This window comes from Anomalospiza imberbis, unplaced genomic scaffold, assembly GCF_031753505.1.
Source record: "Anomalospiza imberbis isolate Cuckoo-Finch-1a 21T00152 unplaced genomic scaffold, ASM3175350v1 scaffold_199, whole genome shotgun sequence".
In the NCBI taxonomy this organism is placed as follows: domain Eukaryota; kingdom Metazoa; phylum Chordata; class Aves; order Passeriformes; family Viduidae; genus Anomalospiza; species Anomalospiza imberbis.
The window spans coordinates 1-14,317 of record NW_027099832.1 but is presented as its reverse complement, the minus strand read 5'-3'; the positions used below and the strand labels follow the sequence as shown (position 1 = coordinate 14,317).

At 38.5% G+C, this 14,317-nt stretch overlaps 1 protein-coding gene and 1 long non-coding RNA gene across 2 annotated transcripts; both read right to left on the bottom strand.

The window, feature by feature from the left end:
• Positions 1–2,211: 2,211 nt before the first annotated feature.
• LOC137466387 (leucyl-cystinyl aminopeptidase-like) lies at positions 2,212–8,356 on the bottom strand. The gene is made up of 6 exons (XM_068178143.1): positions 8,186–8,356; positions 6,628–6,812; positions 5,775–5,936; positions 4,806–4,946; positions 3,741–3,822; positions 2,212–2,889 (listed from the first exon to the last, which is right to left on the bottom strand). The coding sequence occupies exons 1-6, from the start codon at positions 8,186–8,188 to the stop codon at positions 2,758–2,760; spliced, it is 705 nt and encodes a 234-aa protein (XP_068034244.1). The 5' UTR covers positions 8,189–8,356; the 3' UTR covers positions 2,212–2,757.
• A 1,824-nt stretch (positions 8,357–10,180) lies between these two features.
• Positions 10,181–14,311, bottom strand: LOC137466388 (uncharacterized). Its single transcript, XR_010995150.1, has 3 exons — positions 14,184–14,311; positions 12,897–13,057; positions 10,181–10,370 (listed from the first exon to the last, which is right to left on the bottom strand). It is a non-coding gene; the product is annotated as an uncharacterized lncRNA (long non-coding RNA).
• Between the last annotated feature and the right edge of the window lie 6 nt (positions 14,312–14,317).

The window sequence follows — 14,317 nt, the reverse complement described above, 5'->3', positions numbered from 1 at the left end:
ATTGCAATTCTCATTCCATAATTTAACAGTTCTAAATCTGCTTGCATGAATCAACAGAAGATACACTGGTAGTGAAATGAAAAGATAAAAAAGTATGTTTACTCTTGCATGTAGTGTATATATATATATATATATATATATAACTCCAAAATGGCTTTTTTTCATCACTTCTGAAAGACACAGGTTGCACTGCAGGTATTGCATCTTTATAGTGTTGCACATTAGTGTTTTAGCTCCTATTCTTCAAAAGATATTGAGGATCTGTCTCACAAGATTTTTTACAATAGTAGAAAAACAAATCATTAAAATGTAAATTAGAAGCTTTCCTAAAACTAATGCCATAGAGAATAAGCCATGATGACAGATTACACTGTGATTTGCAAGTTATCAGGCAATGAAAGACCAGAAGCTTACAAAAAATGCAGTGACTGACTAATCTATCAACTGCAAATCCTCTGCAACAAGTGGTGAAATTGAAAGGCAGTAGTCAAAAGAGCACAAATCAGTATCAGTCTAACAGATGAACTAACCTGAAAAAAATACAGTTCTGTGCAGCTGGTCAGAGACCAATACCACAAAATCAGTTATAGTTTGACAATTAATGATGAGTGTCGTGGTTTGACATGGAAGTGATTTTTTTTTTTTTCAGGAAGTTGGGTCAAACCAATCAGTGGTCAAGTTTGGATATTGGCACCTGAAGTGACCACTGAAGATAGGGATACGCCTCTGAGAACACAGGGGGTTAAAAGCAAGAACTCCCAAGAGCTCGCTCTCTTTGGTTCCAGTCAAGGTGCTGTGCAGACCTCCCCTGCCCAGCCATGGGGCTGGGTGGGGGAGGGGAAGCCATGAGGCCTGGTCGAGGTGAGCCGAGGGGTAGAAGGACTGGAACCGAGCCAGCTCCTGTGGACGGAAGGGTGGAGAGAAGCGGAGATGTCTTTGTCATTCCCCCCCCCAGAGGGAAGAGATAGAGAGTCCGGACGGCACCTGTAACTTTGCCGGCGCGGAGGAGAAGGAGGGGGGGGGGAAGGCGCCCAGCCTTGGCCTTGGGAATCGGCTGCTGGGCAGAGATATCAGCTGTCCAGGGAGTCTGAGCTTTTAACCCTTTCCTGAGAAATGAAGGCTTTGTAAAATATTACTCCTCCTTGATTTGAAGTAGAAGAGAGACAGTCTGGGATCCGAGATGATGGAAGAAGAAATTCTCGAGTCGGAAGGAGATGATGGAGTGGCTTGTGGCTGGACTTCTCTTGTTAGCCATAGACTGAACCAAATTCTCCTAACAGAAGCTGCAATTAGGGTGGTGCGTTGGTGTGCCAGGAGACCTGTTTCAGTGATTACCAGCAGAGGAGTAGAGAGAAGGTGTGGAGAAGCCTTCTATCTTCAAGGAAGAAGAAGAGGAGAAGAAGACCTCTGTTCTTGGACCCTCAGCCCCAGGGGAAAATGGGGGGGACTGTAGTCCCAAAATGAGAAACTGAACTGTTGTCTCTTTTGGTCCATGGCAAAGCATCCTTAAAGGAGCCCTATGAGCAGTCTGTCCATGCACGGTGGTGAGAGCACTGTGACATGGAAAGGAGAGTTTCACCATGGCAAATTTCCTCCGGGCAGTTGCCATGTGTGACATGGAAACACAAGGGTGGCAACTGTGTTTCCTGGGGGGGGTCTGTGGCACAGGAGAGACTCCTGTCTCCCTTGAAAGACTGAGTATTTGAATATCTGAAGGGGAGCAACTTGATCAGGATCCTGGGTGGTGTCTCACTGTTAGGTTTGTTTAGAAATTAGGTGGGAGGAGGAGGGGTGTTTTGGAAAGTCTTCATCCAGGATTTAGTGTTTGTAGTTTTTTTCTAGTAGTAGTAGTTTAATAAAGTTCTTTCTTTGTTACTAAGATGGGCCTGCTCTGCTCTGTTCCTGATCACATCTCACAGCAATTATTTAAAAAAGTATATTTTCATGGGGGCGCTGGCATCGTGCCAGTGTCAAACCATGACAATGAGATTCTCAAAACTATCTGATAAATTCAGAGTACAAGTACCAAAGTCACACCACTGTTTCTGGAAATCCCACCTCTAAAACACTTGGTTTTGCTATCTGTTTTTTCTTTTCTGTATTACCATTCAGCCACTTTTATATATCAAATTGTATACGATTAGTATAAGATTTTTTTAACATGTAATTTCTAAAGAACACCATGAAAATAAAAAAATCCAAACTTAAATCAAATTGGAATTGTATTTATTTTGCCTCTTGAACTCGATAACATTCACTTCTGCTTACATATCTGAAATATAATTCTGTTTCACAACAGCTTCTATATCTACAAATGTGGAAACCACATACAGTTTTGCATTAAGAAAAAATCTACTGCTCAGTGAGCAGTTTGCAAAGAAGTAACAGCTCATGGTAACTCTTTCTTACCTGTATTAACCCACTTACCTGTATTAACGCACCAGTATTAACCCACTGCCAAGAAACGATAACACAACTCCAAAGGAAAGGGCTTAAGTTTCAAATATAAAATTATATTTAATCATTTGTGCAGATGTTTAGTCTATAGATGAAAACAGTTTCAGGGTAAATACTTACATATTGCTGAAAATGCTTCAAGGAAAATAAAAATTTATCTGAGACATGCCCTGAGCTATCTAGATTCCTTGATAGTGCAATGCTGCAGTGATGCCTGGTTTCACCCTGGCTTTTGCAAATGAAACACAGTAACTGCTCACAGAGCTCCTAAATGGCTGACACAGCACAGTATTATATGCACTACAGCAGTTCTTGTAGCTTTGCCAAGTTTCTCTCCATCCACTGGATATTGAGCTGAATTGTGTCAATTGCCGCTTTTACGCAATGCAGTTGAGAACTCTCCTCTGATTTTGACTCAAAAAATGACTTGACCTGCATAGCAAGAATAAAGAAAGAAAAAGAAAATCTTAATTAAAATCAACATTAGCCAGAAAAATAGGTTCAGCAGCAAAGGTTATACACACGTTGCAGGAAATCCGTTTTTGAGAACTGTTTGTATCTACGCAGTAAACAAACCTCTCCAAGGAGTTCCCAAAATGCAAGGAAAGCATTTTCATGGATACAGCAGCAATAACTCATTTGGTTTCAATATGTCATTTCACCAATAAACAGACACTCATTTACCATATCACAAAGCCTGCAGAGGATGCAGAGCTCTGGAAAAGGAGTCCTATTCTGTGACAAAGAATTGGTTGTTGCAAGCAATCCTCTTCAGCATTCTGGAACAGCCCCCACACCCAATCATCTTTATAACTGTCAATGGTAACACTTAAACTATTATAAACGAAACCATTAACACCTATCTCTACCAAATTATATGAATGAAAACATTAGACTAAACCGTAAAGAAGCCTTTTTAGGGAAGACAACAGAGCTTTCTAAAAGCTAGTAAACAACTCTTGGCTGATACTCAACTTCCACAATAACTCTTCGGGATTGATGACAGAAAAAAACCAGCAAAAAGCAATTTTTATGGCACAGTATCACATTTCAGAGATGCAGAACATGTATCTCATTTACAAAATCTAGAACAAAATTACATATAAATCAAGTCATTATTTTGTGAGACTGTGTGTTCCAGTGTACAGGAACTGTACATATACTCTCAACAGGGTGTCAAGGATATAAATAAGACGTGAACGTGTATTTTCCTCATCCTTCAACTAAATGAAAACAACACTGGCACTAGAAAATACCCCTTTCCGGTAGATAGTGCCACCAACCTCAAGCAGATGTGCCTTCGTTGCAAACTGAGAAGTTGACCAGGTAATGATATTCTGAATAGTATAGGAGCCTAGGTGAAACCTGTAAGACAAACAAATAATTTTCAGCTAGGAGACACTTTAGGATGCAGTTTTGGTGTATGTATCCATTCTTTTCTATTTTTGCTACTTTTTTGTTTAGTAGTTCAAAAATATTAAAAGCACTTAAATGCAATACCTTACATTATAATTACATCCCTTATTTTTCTAAAGAAATATATGTTCTTAGAAATCCAAGCCTCTGGCTCCCTATTCCCTCTAAAATGTAATATTAGAGAGAAAAGCCATGGAAAATTTTCAAACTATCACAGATCAAACAGTAAAGAACTGAGGACACCACACAGTGAATATCAAGATCTGTATTTGTGGTACCTATGTGTTCTAAAGCTCTACCAGAATTGAATTTGCAACCAAGTTTTCTTTCAAGTGAGGTAACTCTGTAATACTGGTTTATGAAGAGCTTGCTAGAGCAGAAGTTTTCATAGAGGAGAAACTTCTAAAGCAGCATGAAACTATTTAAAATCAAAACTGGGATTTAGAAACAGAGATTTCTAGTACTGCTGGCTTTTTGAAAACTTGGGGGGGCAGCTTTCCTGCTGGATACACTTCAAGGACAGTGAAAGATAACATATTTCTGAAGCAAGTGTATATTTTGGTTACTTGGTTTTAGGAGTGCTGTGGCAATTCAGAAAATATAAATGCTGAATTATTTCCCTGGATGTCCTTTTGAAACCATTTGATTCACATCAATATCTTGCAACTGAACCAATCATCTTAGAGACAGCAACCTTTCAAGAGAAATTAAGATCAAGATTGTTTAGAATTACTCTGGGGCTCTAGGACACTTGTTCAGAGTTCAAATTTTATGTAGCAAGTTGTATTTGTAAACTCTAATTTTAAAACATGATTTAGAATTTTAATATGAATCTTATATGAACGCTCCTATTTATTGTCTTGTTTGAAACAAAGAAACAGGTGCTTTTGCCACAGTGAGTTTGAAAGTTTCAGCTGCATCAAAAGCCTTACTTTCGTGTAAGCTTTTCCCAGTTTTCTTTGACGAAGTCCCAGGCCAGCAAATACCCAGGCAAACTCTGGCCAACGGTTGCTATGATATGTGAAAGCTCCTGTGACCTGATGATTTCTCCTTCAAGACTGTTCTGCATTAGCCTAGGAGACAAAGCATATGCAAAGAGACAGGAAAAAAACATCATTCCTATGTTCACATGGGTTTCCTGACAGTCCTCAATTAGATGGAAAAGATGATATAATACATCAAGCAAGCAAATTCTGGCACATGGAAGAAATCAATGTTACATTTTATTACAACAACTGTATTTACTTAGCTTTAATTTCCAGAAGTCAGAATGACCTTAGCTCTAATCCAGGTACCTAAATTTTTACTGGCGTTGGAAAAGATCAAGTAAATTCTAATAACTTGTAAAAGAAAAACAACAGATTGAAGATGTAAGAGATGGAAGCTGAAGACTAAATTAGCAGGACAAGTTTGTGTTCTCCATGAAGTATTAAGATTTAGTCTACAGAGAGGAACATAATGTAAAGTCAAATTTTCACCCAAAGAAAGAAATGAAAAAAAGAAGAGGAAAAAAACCCAAACAAAATTATACTTCAACTAGTTATTATTTTGATTATATATATCAATCTTTTAAGATTCTATAGACCAGCTTACAATTTTGCTATCTGCACTGAAAAATCTGAAATTTTGTGTTACCAGTACTGCAAAAGCCTGTAAGTTCAATTATTTTCTCTTTATGCATATCCAGAATTTGGTTTTTTGTGCTGCTCTGTTACGTAAGTTATTTTTAAGTGAAAAATATAAGGTTCTTTGTGTGTATGGAAGCCTGTGCAAAACATTTGGATGGATTTTCTTTAGCAATCAGAAATTTTTTCAGCAATAGAAAAAAAGAAATGCGCTTTTCCAAGAAGATTTTATCACTTGTAATTTACACAGCATACAACGTCTCGATTCCTTCATACCAGATCAGCTTTCTGGCATCTTCTGTGCTGGCCAAGGCTTCAATCATTTTGCTCTTCTCTGCTTTGGAAACTGAAGAGAAATACATCTTCAGGAGGAATTCCCAGCCATCATCAGACTTGGCTCCAACTGCAAATATGGCTTTCATAACATCACTAGACAGACTACAAGGAAAAATAAAAACAACAAAACAAATAAACATAACGGGGTACAAAAATGCTCACCTGACGAAATAAGAAAGAATTCACAAAATTAAAATATTCACTTGAAGGAGATGCCTCTTTTTGGAGCAATTTGATTCTATAGCAATTGTTAAAATTTGGCATTACTGAACTCATGCCAATCTAATACTTTAGGTCACTAGGAAAAAGCAAATCATTTAGCCACATGAAAACAAAGTAAATTGTACACAAAATTGAGAATTTTCTATAGCTCAAAATGCACATGAATACACAGCAGAATGAGTGCTGCTTGATAAAAACACGTGCTTTGGCCTTGCCACTAAGTAATCTTTTTTCAGCATGCAGCTCAGGGAATTCAGATGAAAAAAAAATTAAGGCTGGTTTTGCAGTTAAACTAAATGAGACTGGAGACAAAGCCTAGCAGAGTCATCCTCTCATTGTGAAACAGCAATTACCTCTACATGTGGAACAGTTAAAGACAGAATCACATTCTTTATCAATACCAAGTCGGTGGTGGTGGTGTGGTGGTTTTTTTTTTTTTTTTTTTTGGTTTTTTGGGTTTTTTTTTTTGATTGTTCTGTTTGCTGTTGGGGGGATTTTCCCAAGTACAATGGTGGCAATGTAACAGGAAAGCAGATGGGTAAAAGAAGTGGAAGCTCAGTTTCTGTGGTACCTTATTGTTCCATTAGACTTCATCCATGTCTCAAACATCTTAGCAGCAGTTGTTCTACAGTCTCCTATATCATGGGTGCAGGCAAAAGCCAGCAGTGTTGACCGGAGCTCTCGTTCAGACAAGGTCCCATCATCTGTCCAGTGCTGTTGATCCATTTTATCTCCAAGCAAGTGCTCTATCCTATGCTAAAGGAGGAAAAAGTTACTAGCAATAGCTAGTAATCCTTCCAAGAGGATTTTCTATATATAAAATTAGTTTAAAGTAAGAAAAATAAATAAAAGGTTGAGCTTTCAAACTATAGAAGCTAAACACAGTAGTTTTTCATCTATTTATTCTAACTTACACATCCTATTTCTTAACTGCAGAAAAAAGTATTAGATACCACATAAATCTGAAAGGTGGGCCAGGTTACATCTTAAACTGCACATGGAAACTGAAGACCCCTCTTTGAGTCATGCCTCAAACTTGTTTGTAATCAGCTTACAATCACAAAGTACTGTAACTTCTGTATGTTTAACTGCTTTTAACTTCACCAAGTCACAGTAAATACACCTTCATTTAGCACAAAGATATCACTTTTGTATGTCTATAGGCTGAACACCCTTCAGTTTTGTAGTTCCGTAGCTTGCCAAAACCACAGCAGGATGCCTGATCAGCTATCGTATCTCAGCTGAAAATTCTGAACTTAAATAAAACTGCATAGACACTGCATTGCAAACCAGAGCTTGGGCTGTTTATAGCAGATACATAACAACTTTGGGTAAATTAAAATACTGCTTTTTTTTCCTTATGTTTCCTTAAGCATTCACTAGTTATCCTTTCCTAGCATAAAGAAAAACCATGTTATTTTATCTAATCATTTAATAGTTTCCTTATAGACTAAATCCCTTTACTGATTTACACTGCGAAGCAGCAAAGGTCATTTTAAACCAGTAGATGATTATGGAGAAGAAACTCTATAATAAGAAGGTAAACACAGAAGTGAAAGACATATGCTCATCAAGAACTGAACCTACAATATTGATTTCACTGTCAAGTCTTTGTATTACTAGTATTACTCTATTACACAACTGGCACAGGACAATGACAACCATCCTTGTGTTTCTATTTCTACAGAAAACAGTTCCGTTTTTTTCTCTTGTCTCTCTATAAAGCAATTAGATCCACGATCTCTAGCCACTCTAACTTTTGAAAATAACGTTCCTGCGCAAGAAAAGTACATGGAATCTGTTTAATTACATATTTCTACTGACCTGTATGGCACTTTAAGATAGCCCCAGACACCACTGCACCACACTCCCTACAAAACATTTTGGGGCATATGGGTATGGTATGGAAACAGAGGAAGGAGAGGGGAAGAAGCTGGTCCAAAAAATGTAGCATTTTGGTAAGAGACCATTAGAAAAAGCTGGCAAGACTGGCAACTCTCTAGAGTCCCCATCAAACTTAGTGAATTTAATGAGTATGTTCAGCAGTCAACATGTAAAAAGAGAATGTAACTATAAAGAACATTATAGCTAATTATTTAAAATTATAATTTATGAAAACTAAGACATACCATGACTCGTGCTGCCAGCTGTTGTTCACCCTTTTTGTCTAAAAGGCTGTATATAAGACTCAGCTGAAACAAAGCTTGAGTAAGTGGTGCAGTGCTGTTCTCTTTGTTGAGGTAATCAATCAACTCAAAGGCCTTTTCCAGAGACTCTCTTCCTAGACTAGGGGTCAAATAACACAAACATTAAAATAGACTACAAAACAAAGGCACTCTCTGAAACAAATCAGAAGTGATGCTTTCCATTACACTAACAGAGAGATAAGTGAATAGAGGGGATGACATAAGAAACAATTTACATGTAGAAATTTTCATATTTTAACTTCAGCAAGATTACAACAAAGCAACAATGGCCACTAACATGCCTCCAGTTAATAAAAATTGAAAATGGGTAAGGAAGTGTAGCAAGGATGTCTGAAAATATTTATCATAAATAAGGGTACTCAGATAGAATAGCAGTTTCTGAAGAGACGATCTATAAAGTTCCACCTCGCCTGCTTCTGATTGTGGTGGTGAAACATGTGAGAGGGCACCAGCAAAAATTTAAGAGGGAAATAGCTTACTTTTCTACAGTGGAGCACTAGAGTACAGGAAAACAGCAGGCAGATCACTGGGCACTAAATAAAACAGGGTCTTCCAGAAATGGAAACTATCATGTGGCTCTCTGTGATCCAAACAAATAGATGATGCTATAAAGAAGAGGGAAATAACATCTAGAGCATCAGTGAACTGTTGCCCTGATTTTGAAAAGTGTTAAGTTTTCTTTTATAGCTCTTTGGAAAGTTTTAAAGTTCTCATAAAACTTCTTTAGCCTTCTGATAATGTTTATATATTTGAGAGTCAGAGTTCCCACAAAATTTCATGTATAAATAGAATAGTTTACATATTTCTCTGTGGGTGGAGAGAAATGATTGATTGATCTTTGGACCAGTATGGCTGGAGAGGTGGTAATTCCATCCTCCAATCCACAGTCACCTTTGGAATTATATAAATATCAGATGTTTGAATAAAACTTACTCTTTTTCTCTTTTGAACTTACCAAGTTTCTGTGTACTCATTTTGTGTCCAATAGTGACAGTGAACAGTTCCAACAAGGCTATTGAAGACTGAATTAAACTTCCTCTAAAGCAGCTGTCTCTAGAAACTAAATCTGATCTTCTCAGACTTGGAAAAAACTTGAAACACATATTAAATATCTTTCCCAGTACAGAAGTCTTATCGTGCAAGGTTGAAGATACTGTTGATCAAATTTGCTCCGTCTTTAGGACTCAGAGCAGTGTGGTTTTTTTTCAAGAGATCAATCAGTGTTTTCCAGTCTTCAGTATAGTGTACTATGTAATAGCCATTCATGTCCACATTGAATTTTATCCATTCCACCTCTTCTGGAAGTTCAGTGACAGCCAGTGGACAGACAATATGTTATCAGCTGAAACAAACATTTAACAACTGTTTGTTCAAATCAAAGTCTACAAAGTAGACTAGTACCAGAGAGACAGTAAATTCTTTCCCACTACTTCCCCCCACAATGACAAAGGAAAAGTCAGCACGAAGGTTTTGAAAGACAGCTCAAAAATTCCAGGTTGTACTTCTTCATCCTTCTTCCTACATCTGATTGAATGAACATTAACACAGTCCGCCCCAAGTTGCACCAGTAAATTTTTCTCCTTTTGTCCTGTTGTTCTTTCAAACAGCCCCATCTACTGTTCCAAATACAATATTTTTCCACACAATCAAATAAAATAAAGATTTCAGTGAAAAGTTACTTCCTAACATTTCAGCAAACTGGCAGATTGACTTTCACATAATTTGCTCTCTAAAGAACATATGAGAGATTGTGTGTATGCACTGTGATGAAAAGCATGGCTTTTACAAATTTCAAACTTGTGATTCTGTTCCAGTTGCTGTCATGTATTTATACACACAATGCTACAGGGAACCAGCTCTGTGATGATGACAACGCCAGCAGTGCTCTGCTCCGGAGCTCTGAAATTACTGTGTACCCTGTATGTCTTCAGCTTCACATCTTACTCAAGGGTGCTCTCAGAAAAATCATGGATCTGTAACCCTAAATTAACTTGCTACAAAAGCTTTTAGTTACATACCTGACTTCTGATCCAGTAAATATGCATTAGTGCAATGGGTGAAGTTGCACCTATTTGTTATGTAAGTGAGAGGAATATGCCACAGGTAACTGCAAAGGAAAACAAATGTTTACTAACATGTTCTATACATATTATCTCCCTTGAATGGTTTGTTTTAATTTAAGCACTTTTGTACACCAATAATACTAGAATCACTGAATGCTGTGTAGAATAATAAAGTATAAATCTCACTTCTATAATCAGAATATGATGAAAGAACACATGAACAGAATGCACAGAAATTGTTTTTTTAAATCCCATCATGTTGAGAAATGAGTAAATTTTATAGAACAGACTGGATTCAAAAAGACCTTTTAAGGTCATCTCTTTCAGGTCCCCTGCAATGAGCAGGAACATCTTCAACTAGATCGTGTTGCTCAGAGTCCTATTCAACCTGGCCCTGAATGCTTTCAGGGATGGTGCATCGACCACCTCTCTGGGCCACCAGTGCCACTGTTTTACTATCCTTATTGTAAAAACACTATTCCTTATATCTAGTCTAAATCTACCCTTTTTTATTTTAAAACCATTATTCTTTGTCCTATCACAACAGGACCTGCTAAAAAGTCTGTCCCCATCTTTCCTTTAAGTACTTGAAAGAATGTAGTAAGGTCTCCCCAGAGCCTTTTGTTCTCCAGGGTGAACAGCCCAAACTGTCTGTCTGTCCTTGTATAGGAGAGGTGTTATGTCCATGATTGTTTTTGTGAACCTACTCTGGACTCACTCCAACAGTTCCATGTCCTTCCTGTGCTGGGACCCCAGAGCTGGATGCAGGGTTCCAGGTGGGCTCTCACCAGAGCAGAGCAGAGGGGCAGAATCCCCTTCCTCCCCTGCTGCCCACGCTGCTTTGAATGCAGCCCAAGATACAGCTGGAATTCTGGGCTGTGAATGCACACTGCTGGCCTGTGTCCAGTACCCTGACTCTTCCCAAGTCCTCCTTTGCAAGGCTGCTCTCGATTTGTTCATCCCCCAGCCTGTGTTGACACCAGAAGCTGGCCTGACCAAGGGCCCACTGCTCAAGCTTACCCAGATTACTCCGGATGGCATCCCTTCCGCCAGGCACACCAACTGCACCACTCAGCTTGGTGTCATCTACAAATTCTCTGCAGGAGCACTTGATCCCACTGTGTACATCACCGATGAAGAACTTAAACTGCACTAGTCCCTAATGGACTCTACTTTTCCTAGTACTTCTTTCCCAGTTCCAGCATGCTAGGTAGCTAGTCCAAAATCATACAGACAGTAAATCTCTGGCTGCATCAGAAGTTCATCCAGTATGATTTTTACCTGAGTCCAACATTGTTTATCTGATCTTTTACAAGTTTTAGCTAAAATTAAAAAGTTATCCAAGTACAAGACTCAAATTCCAAATCATGGCATAGAAACCACAATTCATGGTGTACCACAAAGACTTTCTTAAGTGAACTGGAAGCTGGAAGAACAAATGCTAAGGAGGCTCGTCATGATTATAAGGACTTGGCTATTTAGAGAAAAACATAAATCTGAGTGGGATGAAGGAAGCTGCACACATAAATCCGATTTTGACAGGGATCTCCTCTATGTATGACTCACATAGAGTGCTCTCTTTCTAAACCTTTCATACATGCCCCAAACTTACATCAACTAGAAACAGAAACTACTTAGCTTCAAAATCCTTCCCTTCTTCTCTTACCTTTCAACCTCACATTGCTTTTCTTTCTCCGCATAACAAAAGTAAAACAGAGCCCTCTAAATTCCTACATTTCAAGAGACAAATTTCTTTCACAGACCTAATTTTCAGCAAGGTGATGCAATGGACTTAGCTCCTGTTAAACTTCAAACAAATGAATAAAACCAGCAAAATATCAAACGAATTCACACTTACATGTTTTTGTTAGAAGACACTGTTGAGGGTCATATGGTAAGTTACATGTGCAGTTAACAAAATTTTAAAACTACCAACTGCCACATCTTTACTTCTCCAGTATTTGCATATGTATTTCCTTTTAGGTTTTGGTACAATAGATATTGCCTCTGTTGCACATTCAGTCATTTGTTGTCAGGTAGTAGTGTCATCTTAAAATTTTGAAGCCAAGAAAGCATTGATGCTAGCTTCTCTACCTTCTTGTAGTAAAGCCCAAGTTATACAACTGAATTTTGGAAGTAAGAAGCAGAGGCTTTAAAGTAGAATACATGCATCTGTAACTTCTGTGAAACTTCTGCAGCCTGCCTTTCTTCAGAGTCTTGTTAAACACACAAAACTTTCTCAAATGTAAAGAAACCTTTACTTATGAGATCTGCCTTTTGGTATTGAAAACCAACTCATGATGTCAAGCTTAAAAGCTTCAGGAAAAGGATGCATGAAAGAAATTCAGGTTACAAAGGGTGTCACCGATTTTTACCACTTGCTTCAGTGGAAACAGACATGGGCCTTCAGGCAGACACTAGATGTGTGAATTTCTGTGCCAAATTCCTTTGAAGGTATTACCTACCTTCAAAGGAAACACTAAAAGGCCTGAATACAAGTCAGAAAGGTGTACAAGCTTTAAGACAGCAGCTTGTTTTTAATGGATAAAAGGTATTAAGAAGGTAATAACCTTGCATCGGATGTCCAGTTTTCTGGTTCCACACGATACAAAAATTTCTCTTGTTGTACTGAAATAATCTTGCCCTTTCGGACAACAGTGACTAAAGGAAATCCTTTATGCACAATCCAAGTCTTCATCATTTTTTTTACATCTAGCGTTCCATTAGTAATCTGTAAAAACAATAATAACATAAAAAGCAAATGGAGAACACTTCCTTCTTATGTCACTAAACAAGTAGTTGCACAATTTTGCATCTGTAAACAATCACTTTGACAATAAACTTGCAAATTTCCTCCACTCTCTGGGCCTGGCCATCCAGCCAGCTCTTAACCCAACGAAGAGTCCACCTGCCCAGGCCATGAGCTGCCACCTTTTCCAGGAAAATGTTGTGGGAGACAGTATCAAAGGCTTCGCTGAAGGTCAAGGAGACAACATCCACAGCTTTTCCCTCATCCACCAGGTGGGTCACCTGGTCATAAAAGGAGACTAGGTTGGTCAGGCAGGACTTCTTCTTCCTAAATCCATGCTGGCTGGGTCTGATTCCCTGGTTGTCCTGTATGTGCCCTGTAATGGTACTAAAGATGATCTGCTCCATGACCTGCCTTGGCACTCAGTTCAGACTGATAGACCTGTAGCTCTCAGGACCCTCAGTCCTTCCCCTGTCCTTCCTGCTGTCTGTCTCTCCACCCTCCTTTCCCTGGCCTCTCTGATTCCCACAGCCTTGCTGACACTAGCCCTTACTCTCTTCTATCTGAGCCCTTGCTTTATTGACTGCTTCACACCCATTTTAAAATTAGACACAGCCTAACGCCTTCCTTATAATTTGAGAACTGCCTGTACAGTCTGCTTTTCTAGAATTTCATCACACTTGTTAAAACAAAAGCTACCACAAAGTTACACTAGTTGAGAGTAACCCAAGACCTCTGTGAGGTTGGGTATAGCTATTCCTTGAAAATAAAATTTATCCTGAATTTTATTACTTTCGTTCCAGTCTTAACACACTACCCATGTAATTCTAGATAGGATATGTCCATTCTGGATGGACATGCAGGGCAGTACATACTCACTCACAGTGCTTTCTTGGGATGATATGCGATGTAGCCCAAGAAGCTTCAGTAATCTCCCTATCTATATGAGAGAATTTTGGGATAGGATGAGCAAAAAATTGAGAGTATTTACCTGCAGTCCATTATCCTATTTTTTTTAATAAACAAGGAAATAAATGAAACCTATGACACTCTTAGAGAAGTGGAGGGGAAAAAAAAAAGGAAAGAACAGTGTGTCCAAGATGGATACCTCATTCATGGTGTCCCACAGGTCATCACTCTGGGCAGTTCCATAGTTGTGATTATGCAGGTATACCTCAATGCCAGCCTGAAAAACATCCTTAGTGAGATAATGCTTCAGCATCAAAAGAAGTGAAGCCCCCT